General features: G+C 41.6%; 1 protein-coding gene across 5 annotated transcripts in view; it reads left to right on the plus strand.

Moving 5' to 3' along the window:
• KCNH5 (potassium voltage-gated channel subfamily H member 5) overlaps positions 1–26,360 on the plus strand; it is a 161,812-nt gene that overhangs the window by 53,494 nt on the left and 81,958 nt on the right. For all 5 annotated transcript variants that reach the window (XR_014946809.1, XR_014946808.1, XM_085549560.1 and 2 more), the window contains exon 7: positions 6,454–6,883. Coding sequence is in view for 3 of the 5 variants with exons in the window: in XM_085549560.1 (XP_085405686.1) it covers positions 6,454–6,883 (430 nt within the window). In the remaining 2 variants the exon portion in view is untranslated. The remainder of the gene's footprint in view (positions 1–6,453; positions 6,884–26,360) is intronic.

Raw genomic sequence — 26,360 nt, forward strand, 5'->3', positions numbered from 1 at the left:
ATGTGCTTAGAAAGAACAGTCACCCCCCGCACACACACACATTGATTTTCCTTTACATAGTCTAAGCAATCTGATCTTGTCTAGAAACCTTATTTTATGAAAGAGGCTTTAGGATTTTTTTTTTCCCCTGCATAGTATTGTGTTTGAATACATCTATTTAGAGCTGAGCTGTAAGAGCCCATCACCTCCTTGGGAATGGGGTTTGGCTGTTCCTCTTGCCCTTGGCACCATTCACCTAATGCATCCTGGAGCTGGATTAACCTTTTCTATGAGTGCAACCCACTGATTGCTCTGAGCCACCATGTGTTTAATTAGTATACCCAAATATTTCTTATTCTCTATCACTTTCAGCTAAAGAAGTTTGTTATTAGAGAGGGCTGTCAGAAAATCTTGACAAGACCCCAGCTAACCTAAGCTTAGCAAACCCGTGCTGCTGCATTGATTGCATTTTGATTTATCTCAATGTTTCTAATTATTCTTTCCCTTAACATTTGTTCAGGTAGTATATCTGTTTGTTTCCTCCTTGATGCATTTCTGTCCTTCATCATCTTTGAAAACTAAAGCTACAGCCTAATTTAATTTTCAGCCTGGGTCTGGATTATTTTACTTCATTGCAGCCTTGTCGCTTTGGTTGGTTTGGTTTTTTTCCTTCCCTCCATTTATGACTGTAAAGAATGTCTGGGTTTTTGTTTTAGTGTTTGTTGCAAGGAAATGTTTGACCTGACATTTGGCAGCTCTCACTTTATACCTATTTATTTATTCTTTTGCCTTCTGTGACCATTTTTTCTTTAAATATATTTCATACCTCCATTCAGTTTCCTTCCTTGGGATGGTGATTTCTATTTAGAACTGATTCATACCTTCATTCTCTTTCCTTCCTTGGGATGATGATTTCAATTTAGAACTGATGTTGAGCTTTACAAGTTTTGCTTCTGTCTTGAGACACAACCTCTGGATATTTTTGCTACCTTTGGTACCTTTTGAAGTAAGGACACTCCAGGCATCCTCTGCTGTCAAGTGTCTGACTCCCATCTCTACCACTCCAGTTGACTTCCCTAGTTATTGTCTGTAATACCATAATACCATTCATAATTTATCCGCTGTTGCACTTCTGATAGTTCAGTTTACTCTGTGATTGCTCATTTTTTGTGAACCAGTTCAGTTCCTTCTTCAAGTCAATGGGGACTACCAGAACGAAATGTAGTGTAGCATCACTTTCTGTGGAGTAATTGGCTGTTCAGTGAAGAAATAAGCGTGCTATTGCATCTGCAGAAAATCTTGTCCTACTGTTATTAATAGCATTTATTCTCCAAGCTCATATTGAGAAAGTTAAGTCACATTGTGAGACCGTGCTCTGTAGTATGTCTCTGTAATAACATAATACGGGTTTGGATGCTGCTCAAATCTGGGCTATCCAGATTTCTAAGGATAGGTTTAATTTCCCTTCTGTAAGCTGTGTAAGCGATAGGCTTCAGCCTCTTTGCATTCAGCGAGGAGGGAGAGACAGCTCTAGGAGGTGATTCATCCCCCTGCTGAGAAGGGCTGGATGAAAAACTCTCCTGACGTGCTCCTCTGTCTCTTCATGCTCTGGGTGGGGAGTGGGGGGGAAACTGGGTAATTCACATAGACTGGGTGGCTTGCTGTAAGGCTGCAGCATTGTGGGAGCTGAACCCCACTCCAGGAGGCTGCTTAGAGCTCAGTCATGGTATAACTAGGGCTTGTGTAATTCAGCTTAGCCTGCATGAAACAATTTTGCTCTTGCGTGGAGATAAAGAGCTCAGCCTGGGTTAGGTTTGCTGAATGCAGGTTGCTGTCACTGCTTTGGATCTAGCAACTCTGAGTTTATTAGCTAAAGTTTAGTTTAAGAAGGACCACATGTGCTGCGATCACTTTCTCAACTGCAGTGAGATGCCCTAAAATGGTTTGCAGTGAGGTCCTCAGTTCTGGTTCTTGGCTACTCCATAAACTCTTCAAAACCACCATGTGCTGAACATCAAGACGTAGAGAAAAGTTTAACTTGTTTTCCTCTAATCTCATCTGTAGGCAGTACTGTCTGTTAAATGGTGCAGTACCAATCCCCATTTTCAGAGCCAGGAGGATATCAGTGTTGGAACACATTTAATCTGCATGTTTCTTTCACTTTTTTTTCTTCTCTTTTTTTTGTTGTTGTTGCTGTTGCATATATGCCTGCAGCTAACAACGTATAAACAAAAAGTCATGGAGTGAAATCTAATCAAAAAAGTGCCCAGAGTTAAAAACACATCATTCTCTAACAGAAAAAAAATAAAATAAAATAAAATAGTGCATAAATGTGCTATTTCACTGTATGCACTGGGATTTAATTTTGAGGTTTGAGCAGATTTTAGTGAATTTAGATGGTAGAAAATGGCTGCTTATGCCTTTATTTTACATTTTAAAACATTTATGCAGTAATTTCCTACTGCAGAAAAGACTTATTAGATTAGTAGGTAACCAGCTGATTAAATCTTTTATGTGTTTTACAGAGATGCAGCTCTGCTATTCTTAGACTTGCTCCTTTCGTGTACAGCAGACTCTCCTCTTGTGTTTTCCAGCTGAGGAGAGGATATCTCTGGTGCTAACACCAACTTGAACGATTTCCTGCACTTGTTAACCTGCATTTTCCTTTGGTGACAGTGTTCCCTTCATCATTTTGCAGGGCTGACTCTTGACCCCTGTGTAATGTGACTTTGAAAGCTTCATTCTTCCTGCTGCCTGGCTTATCAGGGATTCATTGCGTGTGGGAGAGCTGAGCTCCCTCTTCTCACTCAAGGTCCAGAGGTCTGTTCCCTCTGGCTGTATTGCAATTGCAAAAAAGGTCTTGCTCAGTCTTTGGTCAGAAAAATGTAGCCAGAAGCAGACATGCAGCTTAGAGGTTTCTTTTCTTCTTGAAGACTGAAGTTTGATAATGTGGTAGCATTTAGGATCTGAACTGGGGAGGTTCAGGTAGCTTTAACACGAAGGGATGGTACCCGATGCATTTCAGAGTGATAGCATCACTTGTGCCCCCACTATCAAACTGAATTCATTTTCTCAGCATATAAGGAAGATTGAGAAAACAGATTTTGCAAGACGCTTAAGTCAATAAACTTGGATTTGTTTATTCATGAATGGATTTAATTGAATTCTGAAGTTGAATGTCTTATCCCAAGAAATGTCCTTCTGGATGAATTTGACATTGCCAGCTTCATCTGTGGGTGGTGGCTTCTGCTATTCACTAAATAGAAATGGCAGTGCAAAAACCACTGGTTCTCAGTGACTGCGTGTTGTCTCCTGATTGAGTGGCCTCAGAAATCATGGGGAACCTCTCTGCAGTTGCAGTGATGTGTGACTCACTCTCCTAAGTTGATCTGGTTTGGGACTTCAGGTTCCAGACTTGAAAAGCAGTTCTGGACTAGGCGGTTTTCCTGTTAAAAGGTTTCTGTGACTGACGTGATGTAGAGCAATCTGAATGAATGTCATCTTCTGATGAAAACATCGTCATAAACGTTGGCCAAAGCCTCTAAGGACAGGGTTAGGTAGTTTATACCATGAGATATTCTCAGTCAAAGAAACACAGAGCAACAGATACTACAGATTATTGCCCCTAAGTAACCAAATATGGCAATAAAACAGCACACATCCCTCTCAGAAGGCAGGATTTTCAGTATCAAAAGCATGCATTATTTAAATGATACTAGCACCAAACTGGATTTAAGGTTTCTAATCACTTCTCTGTTCCATGAGTGCTTAGGTTACTTCAGTTAGAACAGGTTCTCACTCTTCAGTAGAGAGGGTTATGAAACATTTGCTCTGTAGCATAAATGCAGTTAAAAGAAAAATGAAATAAAAGACAGTTAGTAATCAGCTGAATTAAAAGCACCAAGATTTGTAATAGCTCAGGCTTGATTCAAGGCAATTCTTAGTATAATTTCCAGCAAAGAGAGTGCTGCTGAATCTTGGGCAGAGCTTTATGTATTAAGAGTTGAGCCAATATTGTCAAGAGGTAGTTTAAGTATAAGGGTTCCTCTTACCACCTTTAAGTACCCAACACTTCATAGTGCAGTAGGTCACACGTTTATTTAGTATATGTCAAATTACTCTTTCCTAGGTAGTGTCTTATGGAACACACTTATAAAGCTCCTGATATTGTCTCTGTATTTTGCAAGATTAGGCATGAAATGTGACCTCTCAGTAAATGTATCTGATGACTTTTCCACAGAGCAGTGTGTTAGACTGAGCAGACTTGATGACTTGTAAGACTTTTGAGTAAGATCCATTCAATGACTCTCAATTACATTTGAATGTCAGCTGAAACAAAACATTTTCTTTTTGTTTTATACATGATCATTAGCTGTGCTTAGGAAAAAAAAAAAGTTGCAGCAGACTTTCTTCCAGGCTCTGACACGAACACTATGTTGCTATATTAGTTGTACTACTGCTGAACAGCTCACATAACTTAGGGAAAGAAGATGTAATATAGACGGAGGATGGCCCTCTGTTCAGAGATAGCCTCCTAGACTTGAATTGTACAGTAGGAAGTGCAGTGTAAGCCTTGTTGCTGGGACAAATGTAAACTGCTGGGTTCAAAAAGGGATTTTAGGTTCAGATTTCAGATCGCTAGCTCTTTAGCTATACTCCTGGTAATGAACAGAACAGCGAAATAGAAATAATTTACATTAGATACTGTGACTTACTGTGATTCTGTGGTGACTCAAATAGCAGTCCACTGAAACCAATCCATTGCATAACAAACTCTTCGAGGAACTTCCCGTATTACTGCACAAGTACAGAGTGGCTCGCAGGTATATATCCCAAACCAATTAATTAGGTAGATGTTTAGATGAAAATAAGAGTGATAAACTAGACCTGTATCTTGCATAAATGCAAAATACAGAAGTCAATGGGAAAATTCCACTTCCCTCTGTCGTATTAGTCATCATGTGAGTTTGAATGCAAATAAAGAACTTCAATTTATTAAGGATTTGGGGATCTGAAACAAATTCCAACTGGATTTGAAAAGCATACAAGAACTTTGTTGAACAGATTACATCTAGAAATATCAGTTGCGTTTCACCCTTCAGATGTTAATTGTGCAAAGAAACAGAGGTGCAAAAGGGGGAAGATCCTCTCTCGTATGGAAAACTCCAGAAAGTGAAGTTTTTAAACTGTTTGATAATGTAATTAGCCAGTGTTTTGACTAGACTGATTTGATAATGATGCATAGAAAAGGGCAATTTAATCTTGGCACAGTAACTAGGAATGTTTGCCTCATTGCTTTCTATGTCTTAATTTCTACTTTCAGAATCTGGAGACATTTAATTTAATGTTTTGTATTAGAATCCTTCTTTTGCAAAGCTTCTATTTTAAGTCACTGATTAATTTAATGCATAAGTTAGACGTTTCATGGAATTGCAATAGATTGGGAACATGTTTTTCTTCCTTCTGCATCTGTAATCTCTGTTAAAATATACTGCCAACTGTGTGTGTGCGCAGAAGGACAAACATGTTTCTTGTTGTTCCCTCTCAGACATTTCCATCAACTTTTTGATTGTCCCTCTGCTGCTGTTCCATAAATATTTGTGCTTCCACTTATTTGTACTTCATTTATCTTGCCTGATTAAGAAAACTACTCAAATGCTTGCTTTAGGAATGTATCTGCAGTATTGTTGATATGCAATGTAATTAACCCTGTGTGCAAAGGCGTGCAGCTTTCTTACCTGTGCTCTTTGGTCTGTATTGCCCTCACTTTGGAGAGGTAATGTGCCTGCACAGTTTCTAGGTCTGCATTCAGTCAGTGAGATATATTTACAAGTAACAAAATTGGCAGTTACATTAGCTGTAATGAAGCGTACTATGAGATGGAGGGTGTTGGACTAAAGGAAGTTAGCCTACTACTGTCTGATGAATGCAAGATCAATGGGCATTTATATGTTATTATTAAAACTAATTACAGTTAGTTTCTAATGTTTTTCTTGTGCATCTGGTAATGCTGCAGGCTGTTGAAGCAGATGGACCACCACTTTGGTCAGAGTGGCAATCCCATTTCCAAGGGGAAAGCCCCCTAGAATGGTGTTCTTCAATCTGTGATTGCTCCTCCACCAAGTTTGGCTTAGGAGGTCAAAGCAAAATGTACCATTTATTTCAAGCTGGCAAAACATGATGTGTTTCCATGTTTAACAAGTATGCTATTTCTCACTTTGGACTTCACTGGATTTTTGTTGTTGTTGTTACTTTGAAAGACTAAGTTTGAACTAAGTAATTTATACAGCTATCCAATGCCAAACTTAATTTACCCCGTTGAGGACAAAAGTACTGCATCTTGTCATCTCTCATCCAAGGCATTAAAAATTGTACGGAAATGTTTCAAATAGCTGCAGGAATCACTGTGTAGGAATATCTTTCTCTGTTAACCAGCAGGATGCCTCTGATGAAATAATCTTTTTTCTTTTGTAGGGGATCAGTAGCCTCTTCAGTTCACTAAAAGTGGTGCGTCTTCTCCGACTTGGTCGAGTTGCCAGAAAGTTGGACCATTATCTGGAATATGGTGCTGCCGTACTGGTACTGCTGGTGTGTGTGTTTGGACTGGTGGCCCACTGGCTAGCCTGCATATGGTACAGCATCGGGGACTATGAAGTTATAGACGAAGTCACTAACACAATCAAAACAGATAGCTGGCTCTACCAGTTGGCACTGAGTATTGGGACACCATATCGATACAACACCACTGGCTCAGGGCAGTGGGAAGGAGGACCCAGTAAAGACTCCTTGTACATATCCTCTCTCTACTTTACCATGACAAGCCTTACAACGATAGGATTTGGAAACATAGCACCAACCACGGATGGAGAGAAGATTTTTTCAGTGGCCATGATGATGGTTGGCTGTAAGTAGAATTTGCTTTTACTGTGCTTAAGCCAAAGGTGATTATGTAAGCAGTGAGATGATTGCACAGAATATTTGCAGTAAGCTTTCTGACACCATAGAGAAATTGAAGTCCCTGTAAATAATCATTAAATGAACTTGAATTTACAATTTCAAATAGAAGTTAAATTAAGTAGCTGTTGTAGCTTTTTAAACTTGTTTGCAAAAATAAGCATAGTAGGTACATAATTGTGTCCAGTGATAATTATGTATTGAATGAATGTTCTTTATACTTTAAAGATGGTTTCTGTCAGATTTAAAAGATCTTGACTGAAATTTGGTCTAATGTTGGATTGTACACTCTAATCCTCACAGCCTGATTGAGTTTTTGCTTGTTGATTTGGGCAGGCTTGGACACACTTGAAGTGGGTTTATCCAGTTCTCTAAACATTTAGTGATTCCATGGTGATTGTGTACTCTATTACAGTGGCTTGACTTACATGACCAGCAAGTTGACTTGCAGCAATCTCATGAGTGTGATGACCTCTGTCACCAGCAAGGCTAGAAATGAAAGAGCTCACAAAACACTACACTGCACCTTTGCTTCCTGCTGTCTCTCTTCTGAAATACTTTAAAAACAATAGTGATAAAGCACATTTCCAATCTGCAATGTTGCCAAAGTTAGATGACTGAGCAGCCTTCCAGATTAACAAGGCATTTCAAAATACAGCAAAGGATGCTGAAAATGTTAATGCTGTTTGGCAAAATTATTTTTCTGTTAAATAAATAATGCTTGATATTTCACTAATGCTTTCTATTTTCTAAGTTCCAAACGAACACTAAGCAATTATGCAACAAAAGAACAAACAAAACCTTTTGAAAATAAGATCTGCATAATCTCTCTGATAATTATCTCTGCTAACACTTTGAAAGATGTACTGAACTTTAAAAAGGAAGCTTTCTAGCTAAAGTCTTTGTAGATCTTCAGAAGATTAAAGATATTTATTTGGATATTTTTAAATGCTTGTTTAAAAACAAGGTGTTGATTTTAGGATTCTGGTTGCACTGTGGCGCAATTAAATTTATTCTCAACAGAATCTTTAAGTGATGGTTTGACATGCTTCAAAACGTTAAAGTCCATAAAAAACGAATCCCCAAGCCAGATCATTAATGAGCCATTGCAGCTGGGCTATGGAAAATCTATAGGTGCTGATTAGCTGTTTGTTGAAGCTGCTTGGTGGTATTCACAGAGGACTGTGATTTTGTGTAATACAGTGGATTTAAAACATTTTAAATGCAGTAGTAATTACTTTCCTTGACTTTTGGAGGGACTTCTGTTGCTCTGAAGCGGAGTGTTCTGATAGCAGTGGTAAATGATGGGGTGAGGTGGCATAATAGATAATAACAATGGTTATAGTAATAACAAAACAATTACGTGGCCTCAGTAAATGAAACTAAATGGAGCTTGTAACCTGCTTTGTATTTACTCTGTCTGGGTTGATTTGGTTGATTTTTTTCACCTCTGAAGCATGGGCCAAAGATGTAGAATAGAATTATAATCACAGAATGATTTGCTTGGGAAGGGACCTTAAAGATCCCGTAGTTACAACCCCCTGCCATGGACATACCTCCCACTAGGCTAGGTTTGGTGATCAAAAATGGTTGAATCTTTTATAATCACACAGATGAAGATCTGGAGATTTTCAGTTAATACATCCCACTATGATGACTGCTTCTGTATTCTAAAGGAACCGCTTGATTGGTTGAATACTGGTTAGAAAATAAGTCAGTTTCCAAGTAGATACCAGGCAAGGGCTTTGTCCTTGGAATATTTGTGCAGAGAAGTCAGATGTGCAGGATTGTGTAAACAGGCTTTGTAGCTCTAGCTGCAGAAAACATGGCAGCATAACATCGAAACAGCGCAGTAAGTAACTGATGGAAAATGCTATTTCTCAGTCAAAGTGTCTAGGCTTACTGTGAAGAGGTTTTGGCCCCAAGAATGAGAGTAAAAAAGAGCTGAAAATGATTAATATGAGTTTCTATCAAAACATGTCTCTTTTGGTTTTGGAAATGGTGCAGAATTCAATTAACATTCAGTCAATGGAAGAATGCTGGTCCCCGTACTGACTTCTGTTGTAAGCAGACTATGAACACCATTGGTGGCTTTCCTGAAGAAGTTTGCTAACCCCAGCAGTTGATATTGGCGATGTCTTTCCTAACAGGCTCTGCCAAATAAATGTCTTATACTTAGTGCTGGAATCAGAGATAGTAATTTATCACAGTCCCAGCTGCCTGCTCGTGCAAACTTCAGATATGAAAGAAATTCTTCGCTGCGTTGTCAGCTGGCAGTGGCTTGTTCTGCATGCCAGAAGTTTCTTATTCACGCCAGCAAAATTATCGGGATGTTGGAGGAGGTTCTGGAGAGATTTGTAAATCCTCCTAGTGAGCAGGTCTGCATGCTGGGATGCTTGTTCAGAAGAGCCAAATTAAGATTCTGTAGCTGCTGATAAAGCGTTTCGTGATGTGGGATGGTGGTGGTGGAAACCCAGATGAATGTGGGTGGTTTTCTGTTTTATCAGTGTTTTGCCACTCGGTTGATCACTGAGGACAGAACTAAGTGGGATATTTAGGCTGTGATGCATCACCTTGTGTCTTACAAGAAAGAAGGGCTTTGAATAACATAACCTCATTTGGTGCGGCTTATTTCAGAGTTCTTTTTACCCCATTTGGTGTGTAGGGCTATACAGCATTATTTTTTTCTGCTGCTTTGTGACACTTTGAAAAGCTAAAAATAGCAAACATAAAGCATCCTGTGAAGAGGCTGCCAGGTTCGTCCGAGGTTTACTGTTTAAATACCTATTCTGCATCAGTTGCTTAGAACTGCTGAATATGCATTGAGACCCTGAGTCATGTAGCTCCCTTTGTGTTGATATAGGTCATTTCATCCCCTCTGCTGTGCGGAACAGAGGAGATAAGTACATCCGTCAGATTCTTTGAATGGACCAGGAATCATTTATCATTCTGGAAGGACCTTTTTTGTAAAGCTCCGGCTGGCTTCTGTCAGCTCGTGCTTGCATCTTTAGCGATCAACTCAATCTCTTCTGTTGCACTTTGTTTTAGCTCTGTCCACAGGCAAGCTCTGGGCTTCTTTATGGAGAAAGCCAAAAAGAAACTTTATTTGCAAACCATTGAATATTATTACAGCCATAGGGCTCTGTGTACAGCTGTATATATTCTTCCCTCTTGTGCTTACAGTGGGAGAAAAGTGGCCAGATTTCCAGCTTGGGTCTGCAAAGGTCTCTGTTAACGCTTCTGTGCGGTTCTTGTGTAACTTGGAGCGATCAGATTTGCTCTGACCATATGTAGTGCTGCAGTGAAATAGTTCTGAACAACGCTGTGCAGATTGCACAGTCAACTTAGCCCCAGAAATATGGCCCTTACATGACTTTATTTGTCCAGCTGAATTGCCCAATCGATTGCATATTTCATCTCAGCACCAACAGAAATTTGTTGTGTTCCACTCTGCAGTGATAGAGGTGCTGTGATTATTCCTACTGTAAGGGGAGTTTGGAATGATATCCAATGCAAAAGCATTGATGAACATTGGATACTTCACTGTTTCTCAGAGTGTGAACATCCCAGAAGCAGTTGTTAGTTATTCTTCCATCTCCAGAATAGCTCAGGAACGTTGCTTTGTTGTTCTTGCTTTAGGGAGGTAGTTAAATGTCTTACATGCATACCTTGCTTTGGCTTCAGTTTGCTATCAGATTTATGGTGAAGTGGCTTGGGGAAAGTTATTGTTTTTCACTCACTGGATTTAAATCATAGCAAAGACAAATTTGTTAAACCAAGTGGGTTTTATGTATGGGCAGAATGTGCTACTGAAGCTGTACAGGATACTTTGTCTGGAAAATTGGTCCTTCCTGCGAGCTATTGGAGTAATTTCTAGACAGCGCTTTCCAAAACTGAGTTGCTAATTTCATGGCTTGAAATGCTGACTTCTTGTTTTCATCTTCAAAGTACCTGCGATGGCAATTTGCACATTAGGAAAGAAAACAGATGCGATTGCTGTAGCTTTGACCCCAAGTTGTTATTGTTCAGGGAAGAGCTGATGAAATTAAGTGTGAGTGAGATCCTCTTGAGACCCTGCTCTGCTCTTTTAATTGTACTAAATGGAGAGAGCAGGACATGCTCCTTTCTGTTGAGAATAGGTACCTGTAGTTGTAAAACCTTTTTGTATGCCTTTGGCACCCTTTTGCTGTTGCTCAACTCTTGTTTTGGAGCGGGCACAAACTGTCAGTCATCTCTGCATTGATTTGCCAAAACCCAATTCATTATTCAAGTGGGTTCTTTCATTGTTCGAGTAACATTAGTCAGCTCCCTGCCAGTATGTGGCAGTTAGCCACTTGAGCACTGTTGGTATGAATCATGGAGGTTTATCTAGTAAATTTGTTAAGCGGTGGCTGAACCCACGCACTGACACCACAGTGTATAATTGTAGGAAAGCACTTGTCTGGCTGTCTTCCAGGCAAGCAATCCCAAGGGTCCATGGGATTTAATTTCTGATCCTATGGAAAACTGTGTGTGTAAGACAGTACCTTCTAGCAAAAATCATTACCAGTAGCGTAGATTCAATCGTGTTTTGCACAACAGCAGATAGTAACATAGAAGGGCTCTCTATTTGTAGGAATTCATTGGCTCAAGTGTTTAACAATGTTCAAATCCAGCTCTGCTCTAAGCATAACCTCCCAGGGTCAGTGCTATACAAGGGCATTTTCTCCTCCTGTAGCGATGTAGGACATGGGGTGGATCTGCCTAGGAGCTGGCAGAGAGTTTGACCTCGTTGGAAGTAGAGGACGTGTGTCAGTTTTTGAGCTGCTCCTTACAGTTTCTTGAAATCATAGAATCATTAAAGTGGGAAGAGACTGCTAAGATCATCTAGTCCAACTGTTAACCCACCCCCACCATGCTTTATTTGCCTTATCAAGGCTCACTCAGAGGATGCTCCCCAATGAGGAGCTCTTCTGTGTGCAACTTCTTTCTTTCTCTGTAAGCACATACATCTGCTCAGGAAGGCATGGACTCAACTGCATTAATCACTAGCAGCTCAAAGACAGAGCATTTTATTTAGAGGATGTGGAGTTTATCTAGAGGAAATCCATCAGTTTCTAATTGGCCTTCAAAGGGATGTAGGGCTAATGGAGGAGGAGGTGTTGATGTGGAGATTGCCTTGCTGTAAAGATGTGTTTGACACTGGGTGGTTTTAAGCATATGATAGTGCTATATATTTGCATCTGATACTGTGCTACTGAGATCTCTATAAAATAGAACATAACAGGTTCCTTGGCAGCAAAGGAGTCCTCTCCCAACTCATCACTGAGAATGAGGGCCAGAGATTTTCCCAGAGGGGCTTATTATTTAGGTGTCCTTCTATCTGTCTTGTTATGGGCAGGATGGCATTTGAACTCGTCACTATGATCCAACTGGTTGAAATGTCAGCAGTAAAGCTGCATCTCCATTAACTTGTGTCTTGGAAGTGAGCATATCTTGGTATTTCAGAGCTCAAAGAAAGGTTTTCAAAAGGTTGTGAGTCACTTACAAGGCCATGGGTAAAGCTTTCTATGCCATTAAGACAGTGATGAAATAAGGACATTGGGATAAAGGCAGCACTGGCTCAGGCTGCCCAGTGAGATGGTGGAGGCCCTGTCTGTGGAGACACTGAAGGTCAGTCTGAATGGGGCTCTGAGCTCTTGGTAGAGCTGTAGATGTCCCTGTTCATTGCAAGGGAGTTGGAATTGTTGCTATTTAAACATCCCTTCCAACTCTAGTGATTCTGTGATTTAATAAATTAACATGTTTGCTGTTTCAGATAAGTCAAAGAGTTAGATTATGGTAAATGCAATAAGGTTTATTGGCAGAAGCACCGTGGAGGGGACATATGTGCCTTGTTCTGTTTCAACTCTGACGTGGCAATAGATTTTTAGATATTGAGTTATCTAGCTTATGTAAAAATATGTTTCTTATATAAACAGTTTTAAAACTGTAAAACAGCCTCCTTGGGAAGCTTTATGGGCATTTTTGCTAGGTTATATGTAGTGTGTGTTTGCATAAGCTTTACTTTTATTATCATTGGCACGATATGTTTAAATGAATTTATGGTATCAGGAGAGAAGTTGCAATGAGTGGGAGAGGTAAGACTGAAGAAATGCTTAGTGCCATTGAACTATGTTATTTAAAACAATTGAAAAATGCTATTGCATAAATTAAATGCTTAAATGTGGAAACTCCACCTTTTGCAGTGCTTTTGCTCTCATGTGGTGCAAGCAATTACCTGAGAATGTCCCAAGGGGATTAGCACATTGCCCTGGGTTACTTATATCATCTGTATTTCTCAGCAAAAAGTTTTAATTAATCCAACTGGATCAGCAGATACATCCAACTAGATAACACAGCGCAGCTTCATGGCACATCATGCTGTATGGGTAAATAAATCCTAGACAGAAGGTAGGCACTATGGTATTTTACCACATGGATGGAAGAGACTGGAGAGACTGTGTTTTAAGTTTCAAAAAGCCAATGATAAAAGGAGACCTTTGAAAAACTGCAGGACATAATTTTGTATGCTCGCAGTGGCAGTACCTGCATGGAGTTAGTGCTTGAAGGGAAGGCGGTATAAAGGTACTCTGCAATATGCACAGATGGAAGGGCTCAGGCCTTCAAGGAGATCCCGCCTGATTCAGTACTCAAGCACCACATGTGTTTGCAGTTAAACCTCTTTGGTATTGGCCCGGTTTAAATTGCAGTCAGGATGTCATGGTTTTGTAATTTTGTAATTTTGCTATCAGTATTCCACATCATAACATCATGTCAAGTATGGATACTTCTGTTGAATGTGCAGTCCACAGAAGAAGACTACATATCCCAGAGAACAACAGGAGTAACAATAAGTCACGGGACCAGGACTCTATATAATCTCGTTCCCAGGCTGGAGTGCCCTCCTTCTTCTCTCGAACTGCTCGGAGAGTGGGAAGCGTTCCAGCCGTGTCGCCTAGAGTTCACAGTAGGCCTCTCGGTTTTCGGAGACTCTCTCTCTCTGTTTCGTTCGATTTGTTAGCCTTAATTATATTATATTGTGTTATCTTGTATTTCGATATCATATTTAGTAAAATAAGTTTTTCCTCCTTAGATTGTCGCTGTTTTATCCCACTCCCCTTTTCCCCCTCCTTTCCGGGTCCCGGGGGGGGGCGTGGGGTGGCTTCCCCTGTCACGGGCATAGGTAAATCTAACTAACCCGTGACAGATTTTTTGGTGGAGAATGCGGGCATAGAGCTTTTTAGCTTTTAGAACAACTCTCTCTTTGCTCTTAAAGAGCTTCATTACGGGAGTGTTGGGAGTGTTATCTTTCCGTAGCTGCTCACGGAGAACGTGACCTTGAAATACCAGACAAATTGTCAACATTAAGGGCTGCTGTACATTCTCAGCACTGCTATCTAACTTTTGTGTAGAAAACAAAGGGATTTCTTTCTCCCTTAGAGCAAAGCTAGCTAGTTCTGACTTTTACAGAGCCTGCCAGCTATGAATCCACTCTTCATCCCAGTTGCTCTGTTTAAGGGATTGAAAGCAATTATGATCTTCTTAAAGTATTGGTCAACTATTAACACCATAATTTGGTGTTGTGGAATTGTGCAGATATATAGCCTAGTAAGGTGGATACTGATGGAGACACCTGCCTGGTACTTTTACGAGATGTGGTATGGTCAGAATTTTGGCATCTACACCCCAGATGGAATTGTGAATCTTACAAACACTTGCATCCCAGATGAAACAGGCAATTTTACAAATACTTGCATCCCAGATGGAACAGGCAATTTTACAAACACCACCATGTTTAATTCATTGTACAGGCTAAATAAACCCTTTTTATTTAGGTTGTACTCTCAGATTTCCACACGCTTTTCAATAACTGAGATAGGGTTCATACTTGCATTCATGTTATCACTATCAATGCATGCATATATGTTCCTATGCATTCGTTCTATGCGGAAGTCTCCTCCAGAACCAGAGAATGATGACTGGCAGGGAATATGGAAAGGTTTAGGAAAAGTCTTAGAAGCATGGGGACCCGCAGTGTCATGGGATTTCACTCTTGAACACCTAAGGGACCCTAAGAAATTAAGTGAGTATTTGGGTCAGAGATCTAAGGAGGTAAACCTTATGTGGGGTTTGGCTTATGCATACCGTGCTTTGTATCATACTATTCTGGAGAGAGAGAGTTTCCGATCTGAGATTCAAGCCCAAGTTAATTCTGATCAGTCACAGGAGGCATCAGTAGCAATATCAGTTGCCCCTGTGGAAGGCAAGAAATGGAAACGGGTGTCCATGCGTCTAGAACGAAAAGAAGGAGAAGCACAGGGGGGGCCAGCAGAAGACCCAGGTGCCGGGCATGGAGCAGTACCAAAAAAAGCAAAGGCAAAAACCAAGAGGCATGAAGAAGAGACTGATGATGAGGAGGAAATCACCTACTGTCGACCTCTGAAGCTGACTGAAATCCAAGGCTCAAGAAAGGAGTTCACACGGCGTCAAGATGAAGGTATCCTTGCTTGGTTGCTTCGCTGCTGGGACAACGGGGCCAACAGCTTGTCTCTAGACGGTAATGAAGCTCGCCAACTAGGAAGCATTGCCCAAGATGCAGGTATCGACAGAGGGATTAGCAGATGTTCGGATGGAGCTGCCACTCTCTGGTTGCGGCTGTTAGAAGCCGTGAGAGAAAGGTACCCCTATAAGGATGCTTTGAAGCCTAAATTTGATAGTTGGAATACTGTCCAAAAAGGCATTCAGCGCCTGAGGGAATTGGCCATGGCGAAAATGTTGTACAGCCCTGATCCAAGCGAACTTGACCCTGAGAGAGTGAGGGCCGATCCTGACATGTGGCAGAAAATCACAAGTACAGCACCAGAGAGAATTGCACAGTCATTGGTATCAGGATCTAAAGGATTCGTGGACAGATGGCCCCGAGTTGTTGAGCTGATTATAATGCTTCAAACCACCGATCAGCAGCTCCCCCAACTGCATGCCGCAGTTTCTGCCATCTCACGGCTAGAAAACCGAGTAGATGAAATGTGCAAGAAATTGTTTCCATCAACTAATTGTAATGATCCCGTAATAGTATCAGAAACAACTGATGAAGGTCAATCCTCGTACGGGCCTCCAGGTCTAATGAAGGATCTGATCAAACTAGTCCAGTCCTACTCCCCACCTGCATCATCAAAAGTCTCAGCTGTTAAACGCACACGCTTCCCAGCTCGAGCAAAGAACAACAGTACGATTGCACCGCGTGTTTCCATGTGGCGGTACCTACGTGACCGTGGAGAAGACATGAGGAAGTGGCATGATCAGCCCACGTCTGCACTACGAGCACGGGTGAAAGAACTACTAGACATACCAACCACCAGTGGAGTTGCTCCAGTCATCACAGGTAACCAATAGAGGGGCCCTGCCCTCAGTCAGGGGAGGGAAAGGGATAATAGAGTTTATTGGACTGTGTGGATTCGATGGCCTGGCACATCAGAACCACAGGAATATAAGGCACTGGTGGATACCGGTGCACAGTGTACCCTAATGCCCTCCAGTCATGAAGGGACAGAATCAATCCATATTTCTGGAGTGACTGGGGGCTCTCAAGAATTGACTGTGCTGGAGGCTGAAATGAGCCTCACTGGCAAAGACTGGCAAAAACATCCTATTGTGACTGGCCCAGGGGCTCCATGTATACTGGGTATTGATTACCTCAGAAGGGGGCATTTCAAGGATCCTAAGGGGTATCGATGGGCCTTTGGGATAGCTGCTGTAGACATGGACAACATTAAGCAGCTGTCTGTTTTGCCTGGCCTGTCAGAGGACCCGTCTGTTGTGGGGCTGCTACGAGTAAAAGAGCAGCAGGTGCCGATTGCTACAAAGACAGTGCACAGACGGCAGTATCGCACCAACAGGGATTCCTTGCTCCCCATTCATGATTTGATTCGCCAGTTGGAGAATCAGGGAATGATCAGTAAAACTCACTCACCTTTTAACAGTCCCATATGGCCAGTGCGTAAAGCCAGTGGAGAATGGAGGCTGACAGTAGATTACCGTGGCCTGAATGAGGTCACACCCCCATTGAGCGCTGCTGTGCCGGACATGTTGGAACTCCAGTACGAGCTGGAGTCAAAAGCAGCCAAATGGTATGCCACCATTGACATTGCCAATGCCTTCTTTTCTATTCCTTTGGCCGCAGAATGCAAGCCACAGTTTGCCTTCACCTGGAGGGGCATTCAGTATACTTGGAACCGTTTGCCCCAGGGGTGGAAACACAGCCCAACCATTTGCCATGGGTTGGTCCAAACTGTACTGGAACAGGGTGGTGCTCCTGAACACCTGCAGTACATTGATGACATTGTTGTGTGGGGCGATACAGCAGAAGAAGTTTTCACAAAAGGAGAGCAGATAATCCAGATTCTTCTACAAGCTGGCTTTGCTATTAAGAGAAGCAAAGTAAAAGGACCTGCCCAGGAAATTCAGTTCTTAGGTATAAAGTGGCAGGATGGACGTCGTCACATCCCAGCAGATGTGATCGACAAAATCACTGCCATGTCTCCACCAACTAGCAAGAAAGAGACACAATCTTTCCTGGGTGCAGTGGGCTTTTGGAGGATGCACATTCCAAACTACAGCCTCATTGTAAGCCCCCTTTATCAGGTAACGCGGAAGAAGAATGATTTTGCATGGGGCCCTGAGCAGCAGCAGGCTTTTGAACAGATTAAACAAGAGATAGCCCGTGCTGTAGCCCTGGGGCCAGTACGGACTGGACAGGATGTAAAGAACATCCTCTATACTGCTGCTGGAGAGAAAGGCCCCACTTGGAGTTTGTGGCAAAGAGCCTCAGGAGAGACCCGAGGCCGACCCCTGGGATTCTGGAGTCGATCATATAAGGGGTCTGAAGAGTGCTACACTCCAACTGAGAAGGAGATCTTAGCCGCGTATGAGGGGGTTCGGGCTGCTTCCGAAGTAGTCGGGACTGAAACACAGCTCCTTTTGGCACCTCGACTGCCAGTGCTGAACTGGATGTTCAAAGGACAGGTTCCCTCCACCCATCATGCTACCGATGTCACCTGGAGCAAGTGGATTACGCTGATTACACAGCGAGCGCGAATGGGAAACCTCAATCGTCCAGGAATCCTAGAGGTAATCATGGACTGGCCTGAAGATAAAAAGTTTGGAACATCACCAGCAGAAGAGGTATCACGTGCTAAAGAGGCCCCACCATACAACGAATTACCAGAAAATGAAAAGAAATATGCCCTATTCACTGACGGATCATGTCGCATTGTAGGGAAGCATCGCAAATGGAAAGCTGCTGTGTGGAGCCCCACACGACAGGTTGCAGAGGCCACTGAAGGTAAGGGAGAATCAAGTCAGTTTGCAGAGGTAAAAGCTGTCCAGCTGGCCTTAGATGTTGCTGAACGGGAGAGGTGGCCAATGCTGTATCTTTATACTGACTCATGGATGGTGGCAAATGCCTTATGGGGGTGGTTACAGCGGTGGGAACAAAATAACTGGCAACGGAGGGGAAAATCTGTTTGGGCCGCTGAACTATGGAAGGACATTGCTTCCCGAACAAAGAATATGGTTGTAAAGGTGCGTCATGTGGATGCACATGTGCCCAAAAGTCGGGCTACTGAAGAACAACAAAACAACCATCAGGTAGATAAAGCTGCCAGAATTGAGGTGGCTCAAATCGACTTGGATTGGCAGAATAAGGGCGAATTATTTCTAGCTCGATGGGCTCATGAGACCTCAGGCCATCAAGGAAGAGACGCAACATACAAGTGGGCCAGAGACCGAGGGGTGGACTTAACCATGGACGCTATTGCGCAGATTATTCATGATTGTGCAACATGTGCCATAATTAAACAAGCCAGAAGGATGAAACCTCTCTGGGAGGAAGGGCGATGGCAAAAGTATAAATATGGGGAGGCGTGGCAGGTTGATTATATCACCTTGCCACGATCTCGCAGTGGTAAGTGTTATGTACTCACTATGGTAGAGGCAACCACTGGGTGGCTTGAAACATACGCAGTACCCCATGCAACTGCTCGAAACACCATATTAGGTCTTGAGAAACAAGTCCTGTGGCGACATGGCACCCCAGAAAGAATTGAATCTGATAATGGGACACATTTCAAAAATTCTCTTATAAATACTTGGGCCAAAGATCATGGCATTGAGTGGATTTATCATATTCCCTACCATGCACCAGCTTCTGGTAAAATTGAACGATATAATGGGTTGTTGAAAACTATGTTGAAAGCAATGGGTGGTGGAACATTTAAGCACTGGGAGAAGAATCTGGCAGAAGCCACTTGGTTGGTCAATACTAGAGGATCTGTCAATCGTGATGGTCCTAGTCAATCTAGCCCCCTACACACTGTAGAAGGAGATAAGGTCCCTGTTATACATGTAAAGAACATGTTGGGAAAAGCTGTTTGGGTCCTTCCAGCTTCTGGAAAGGGCAAACCTATCCGTGGAACTGTCTTCGCCCAGGGACCTGGGTGCACTTGGTGGGTAATGCAGAAGGATGGGGATGTTCAATGTGTGCCACAAGGGAATTTGATGCTGGGGGAGTGCAGTCAATAATTTTATGTATCTATATATATATATATATGTTTGCATGTGTAGTGTATTTTAGTTATTATAGTTGTACATTTAGTTATGTTACATGCAATTCTACTATTTAGCTATCACAATTTTACATACGTGTATATATATGTATATATATGTATATATTAACCATGATGTAATAATGTAGAATAAGGGGTGGAATGTCATGGTTTTGTAATTTTGTAATTTTGCTATCAGTATTCCACATCATAACATCATGTCAAGTATGGATACTTCTGTTGAATGTGCAGTCCACAGAAGAAGACTACATATCCCAGAGAACAACAGGAGTAACAATAAGTCACGGGACCAGGACTCTATATAATCTCGTTCCCAGGCTGGAGTGCCCTCCTTCTTCTCTCGAACTGCTCGGAGAGTGGGAAGCGTTCCAGCCGTGTCGCCTAGAGTTCACAGTAGGCCTCTCGGTTTTCGGAGACTCTCTCTCTCTGTTTCGTTCGATTTGTTAGCCTTAATTATATTATATTGTGTTATCTTGTATTTCGATATCATATTTAGTAAAATAAGTTTTTCCTCCTTAGATTGTCGCTGTTTTATCCCACTCCCCTTTTCCCCCTCCTTTCCGGGTCCCGGGGGGGGGCGTGGGGTGGCTTCCCCTGTCACGGGCATAGGTAAATCTAACTAACCCGTGACACAGGACCAATCGTTTATCAACCTGAGGGTACAGAAGTCATTAGGAAGGGCACTGAACGAGCAGACAAGTTGTGTTAAGGAATGTCCTAATACAGAAAAATTGAATCATGCCAGTAAATCAGACTTCAAAATACAGTTACTTCTTCATCTCAGTCAAGTGATGTCTTTGCCTGGATTTTCTTGGGTTGAATCTCAGAAGTAAAAAATAATAATAATAATAAAGTGACATAATTGTGTGTTCAGAGAGGCTGAAAAAGCTCTTTTCTTTTCCTCGAGATAAATGAAAAGCCCAGATCTCTGGGCAGTGTCATTATTGTGCTGCTGCTTGAGGTACTAAGAGATGTCAGGCAACTGTATGAACTGTGACAGATATTCGTTCTTGGTTTCTCGTTGCTTCATTTTTGTAGTCTGGAGTAGCACAACATGATGTTTTCCTTGAAAATACTCAGCACTGGAGGCTGAGCCTGCACGTCTTTCTGTTCATTGTTTCCTCCAGCTTTTTCTGCAAGGATTAGAAAAAATGAAGCATCCCCTATGTGGGAGTGTGACTGAAGTTCCTCCTTAAAGATGCTTACTCCTTTTGCTTTAGCTTGGAGAAAGGACAGGATAGCATCCAACATGGCGCCTCTCCCCTGGGCATCTGCCATGCTGAGTCAAAGAATATATATATATCTTTCCGTGCTTCAGCAGGAATACTTTGGTCATGAATGATTAAAAATAGTTGTCTGGCCAGCAGCCAGCATGGATTTGTCACGAAGAGTTCATGGCAAGTTTATCTGATTTTTTCTTTGACAAGATAACTGCCTGGTGAATAAGAGAGATCCAGTAGATTGATGTACCTGAACATTTTAAGAGGCTTCTGACACTTTTTTGCATGGCAGTCTCAGCAAACGAGTGAAAGATGATCTAAACACAGTCAAAAAAACTAAGCAAAGTCAACCACACTGACTGAAAAAGCTTTCTTGTAACGTAATTAAGGGCTTCACTGTCAAACCTGGAGGGGGTTGCTCGGGATGTCTTTGTCCCATATATGGTTTTGTTCAGCATTTTCATTAGCAGAGTTGGGTGGCAGAAGGAGAGACTACATCAGGAGAGTTAGAAGAGTTGCAAATGATTTACAAGACAACGTCAGAATCCACAGCCACCCTGATAAACTGGAAAAGCATCCTACAATCACCATTGTGAGTGTCAGTAAATTCACGTGCAGTACTCTGTATAAGGAGGACAAATCAAATGTGTAAGTGCAACATAGGGAACAGCTGTCTCTGCTGCTTTGAGGTTGGAGAGGATAAGGGAGGGGGTGAGGGAGAGGCAACTGCAGGCTGAGTATAATGCAGCTCCAGGCCAAAGTCTCCCTTTGGGAAGCATCAGGAGTCGTGTGATAGGCAAGAGGAAGGGGAGGTGTTCATTATCCTGGGATTATAGCTGGGGAGACGTGGTTTTTGATAGAAGGTTTTAAGAAAAGTGGAGACCATCTGGGGATGGAGGAGATCAATAAAAGTCTCTTACAAGACAAGATCTCGTGAGAACTGATATACTTGGTTTAAGCTGGAGGGGGAACATGAAGATTGACTTCTACCCTGGGAATAGCATGCTTAAAAATGAAAAGTGGTCGGTCCTGGGTATTTTCTGAGGGGCAGTTAGATCACTTAGAAGGGAAGTGCAGTTTTGGAAATAGGACAGATAGTCTGGTTACAGATCCTGTGTAGAGTTACCACTGGATTTGGTAGACTCCATTTCCTTGGCAAGGATCTGTCAGGCTCGCTCAGTATGGCAGTTGAACTGAGCAATCCCTAGAGGTCCTTTCAACCCAGCATCCTTGTGATTCTTCAGGAAGAAATACCACACTGCTGAAAACCCCTGCTGTGTGTTAAGCAGGGCGCAACTAGTAAAGTTCAGTTCCTCTGGGTAGTTGAGCATCCTGTAACAGTTATTGACATTTTATGGTCCATGATGTAGTGACTTCATATCTGCACTTTGTACTATATTGCTTACTTAAACTGCATGAATGTGTGCCTGTGCAGCATGTCCTGCTGCCTCTGGAAATGCAGTTGTAACCTGAAAGGCACTGAAATGGAAATGAGTGCATCCCGCACTAAAAGACAGTTTCAATGGGCTTTTTTCCTCAAATACTATTATATCAACATCCCTTGAAAGTGTGTGTTTGTGTGTGCATATGACAGTGGTGATAGTAGTAGCTGAGCTAAACTGTCTGCACTGGGAAAATTGGATGGCCTGAAAGCATCATCCATCTTCACGTGGTCAAACTTAGGATGGGCTATTGCACCCTTTTAAGTCTCATCTTTCTTGCCTTGTACCTGATTGAATAGGATTAGGTTAAAGCCAAGGAAGGCAAAGCAAATTGTGATGAATCCTCACCTATTTTGTAAAAACATTCAGTCAGGTCTTTCAGTGCTTTCCTGAACTGAGACCTTAAACATGTGATGTGTTTTAACCACATGAATAGTCCCACTGACCTCATTACTGCTTAATGCGAGCTTACCTTTAAGTGTTTTTCTGGCTGCAAGCCATAATGAAGGGAACATTTTCAGCATTTAAGGTTAATGGGTGGAGCTTCCAAATATGATCAAGAGGGAATTAAGAGCCTAAGTCCCATTTGAAGGTCACTAGGGCCAATGCCTAAAATTCATGTAGGCTTATAGTAAACTGTGGCCATCCATCCATCTCAGTGAGTTTCCACATATGAAAGTAATTTCTTTTATCACAGATTGGAATGTTCACCTGTTTGGAAAAGACATGGGAGCACTGTCTTTGCTTTAGGTGGTGAAAGGACCAGCTTTGTTGGTCATTATTCTTCTTTGACCAGAAACATTTTAAAGTCCAGAATCAGATGGATGCTTCCCTTCCATTATTTTGGAGTAAGAAATTAAGGCATGAAGAAACTTACTATTGTGATTCATTAATGCAGACATTTCATGCCCAAATTGATAGTTCACCTTACCTGAAGGAAATGTAACTTTCCAGTTAATCAAACACAGTCTTTCTGCATTAGCACTTGGAAGGAAATAAAAAGGGAACAAAGCAAGTCAATAAGGTAAGAGAGATCTGTTGGCATTAGTGTCATCTCAGAAAATATTGAAAGGGCTGAAGTGATTATATGCAGGTGAAAATTATTTAAACAAAAAAGCTCATAATTGAGATAAATGAAGGAGGAGAGAGCTGGGAGACAGGTCTATGAGATGCTTGCAGCATGGTAATGTCATAGCCCTTGGAGGACTTTAGCCCACCTTGACCAGCCTCCCTTTTCTGCATGCACCATGTTGGTTTAGCAGCAAAGCTTAAGCTTAAGGCAAGACTATGTACATCTGTTTGAATGGAATGATGTACTGAAGCTTCAGTTCTGGCATGGTCTAAAGCTGGTCCTGCTGGGAAGTGAAGCACAGATGAGATTCTGCTGGGGTCTTGTGGGACAGGCTCCTCATCTCCTTTCTGTTCCTTGGATAGGAGCAGGAACCCACATTGAGGCTGCTCTGCTGGTTTTGAGAAGCTGATGGGTTGCGTTTGCTGTTAAATGGCATTTGCTGTGGCTGAATTAGAGAGATTTTTTTGAAGCATTAGTCTTCATTTCAAAATAATGATATTTTTCAGGGATTGTAGCAGATGTACATTATCTGTGCTGGGTTAACAGGCTTTGGTGCAGGATTGCAGTTTTAGGAAGCTAGTGACATCATAGATCCATCAGTCTGCTTTGGCCATTTTTAGAATTATTTGTATATATATATCCAGATATCTATACCTGTATTTTTTTTCTTCAAGGTATAGAGGGGCCCAGCACTGTAGCTGGAATACAAATTCCACCAACTGCTAAGGGATCAACCCCAGGAAAGCACGGCTTTAAATGAAGTTTCCTTATAACCTGTCAAAAACAAAACAAAACAAAAACCAACAAAACACAGTTTTTCTCAATGCAGGAATATCAGAAAGTGCAACTGAATGAGATACTTAAGTGCTAAATACTATGGCCTTGCCATGTAAAATACTGTCTAGCCAGCTTAGGAGAGATTTAAACACCCCTACATTATAGACAGAATAGCTGGAAAATTATCCATATGGTTTATATAGGTATGTTTTTGGTTAAATGCTGTGCAAGTGAAGACATTAAATGCTTCTAAATATTTGCAATATTTTAAGAGATGATTAGAGGATTTGTAAGGAGTTTAGTACGAACTGCTTTGGTAGTGAACACCACATGGGCATAAGATAGGAGGGACAGAATGCAAGGTTGAACAGATTTGATGTACCTAATTAGTCAGATTGTTGTTGTTGTTGTTTTTACAGTCTGTTATTGATACACAAACATGCTGTTGAAGAATTAGTAATCTAAAACACTTTGCTTCATTATAGTCTTTAGTGCTGCTCTATTAGCTGTGCTCCATCTGGATGATAATAAGAAAAAACGGACCGTAGAGAAGTTATGCCTCCTCACCTTATAATCCATTTTCAGCCAGCTGAGAAAGCAGCAAGGAGGGCGTTTGCTGAAATACAGCAGTTGGCAATTATAATTTCAATGGGAACAGAGTCTTATGTTCCTCATTTCTGTGCCAGATTCTTATTCCTTTCTTCCTTTGCATGCCGTGCAAATATTTGTAACCAAATTTATACAGTGGATAAAGGCATGTTGTTGTGTCAGTGTGACACAGACATCTTTGCAGCGGCATGGCGTTTTTAATGCTTTTAGTGTTGCTACAATAGGAGTGTCACAGTGGATGAGACTTTCTCATAGTTTATTGTCTTTCAGGTTTGAACTGTAAAAACAAAGCATGTTTCTGTATCGGGATAATGGCAGCACATGGAGGTTGTTAACTACTGTGCTTTCATCTGTAGATGAAAAGGAAAAAGAGTCAGCTGCGGTCTCTTTTAATTGGTAGCATTTAGCAGAGAAACAACAGCTTTTTGGGTAGAGATAGCAAAATGTTGGGGTTCTCATCTAGGAATGTGAAATCTTTAATTTAATTTCCAAGTCTGGCATTTGGTGGAATTGTGAACTTTGGCATTTGTTAAGTTTTGTGGTTCTTTTTTCCTCTTCAAACCTATGCCTGATTTATTGGTTTAGATGTTAAACAGCTGAGGGCAGGAACTCCCTGTGTTCTTGTGCAGTGCTGACTAAACCACGTTCCTGTTAAAAGGGAGCCAACAAAAACAAAAGAAAATGTTCCAAGAATCGCAAAATAAGGAAGTTTGACTGTGCTGAATTAGTCTGAATTTCTGTAGTGGCCTCCAGCTGACATTACCTGGTGGATTCTTAGACCTCAGGTCAAATTGAGAGAGTGTAGGAAGCATTTAATTTTTACCAATCTGCATTTTAATCAGCTCAGGTGAAGGCAGAAGTAAATACAGTGCTCTGTACGCTGCACTGGCCAGTGTAATAGACTGTACTTGGGACACACACAATAGACAAAAGTTCATGTGGGTCAGATCAACAGAATAGGTGGGAAGAAATGAGATGAACTTTGTAATTGATTCTGAATTTTAAATGTATGATCTTTTACTCTGGGGGATTCTACCTCTGAAATAGGATTGGAGATGGGTGTTCTCAATGTAAGCAGGATGTTCTATGGTAAATAATTCTAGGATTACCATAACAAAGGTGCATGCAAAGAGTACAGATCTGGGCTGATATTGGTGCCAAACTTGTGCTGAAATTATCTTGCTTCTGCTAAGAATGTGGTGAACGTTATGTAGGCATAACAGCGGCCCAGTTCATCCTTATCTTTTATACTACTACAGCAGCAGGTTAAAGGCAGAGTCGCTGTGCTTTAGTAGAATGTTGAGAAGTTCATGACTGATATGACAAAACCATAGCATGGTTTACTACGAATCTACAGCAGGTTTGGAAGCCCTGTCATAGATGCTGAAAGTGTTAACTGTTTAGGACATTGGACCACATATTCAAAACACTGGTAGATTTTAGGGAGTTTGTCCCGTTTGCTTTCAGAGAGATCTGGGCTTTTGCATCATATTTTTATGCTGAGTACCTTTCCTATTTGAATCAACGTATGTTATAAACTGCTCCCTTTCCAAATCCCGAAATGTTAATTATTCACAGGAGATGTGACATAAAGCTGCCAAACAACAGCCAGGGTTAAGATAAGCCATTTAACCTTTACTCTGAATTCCCTGACCTTTGAATA

Source organism: Coturnix japonica, chromosome 5, assembly GCF_054131305.1.
Source record: "Coturnix japonica strain WE chromosome 5, WE-NBRP24, whole genome shotgun sequence".
In the NCBI taxonomy this organism is placed as follows: Eukaryota; Metazoa; Chordata; class Aves; order Galliformes; family Phasianidae; genus Coturnix; species Coturnix japonica.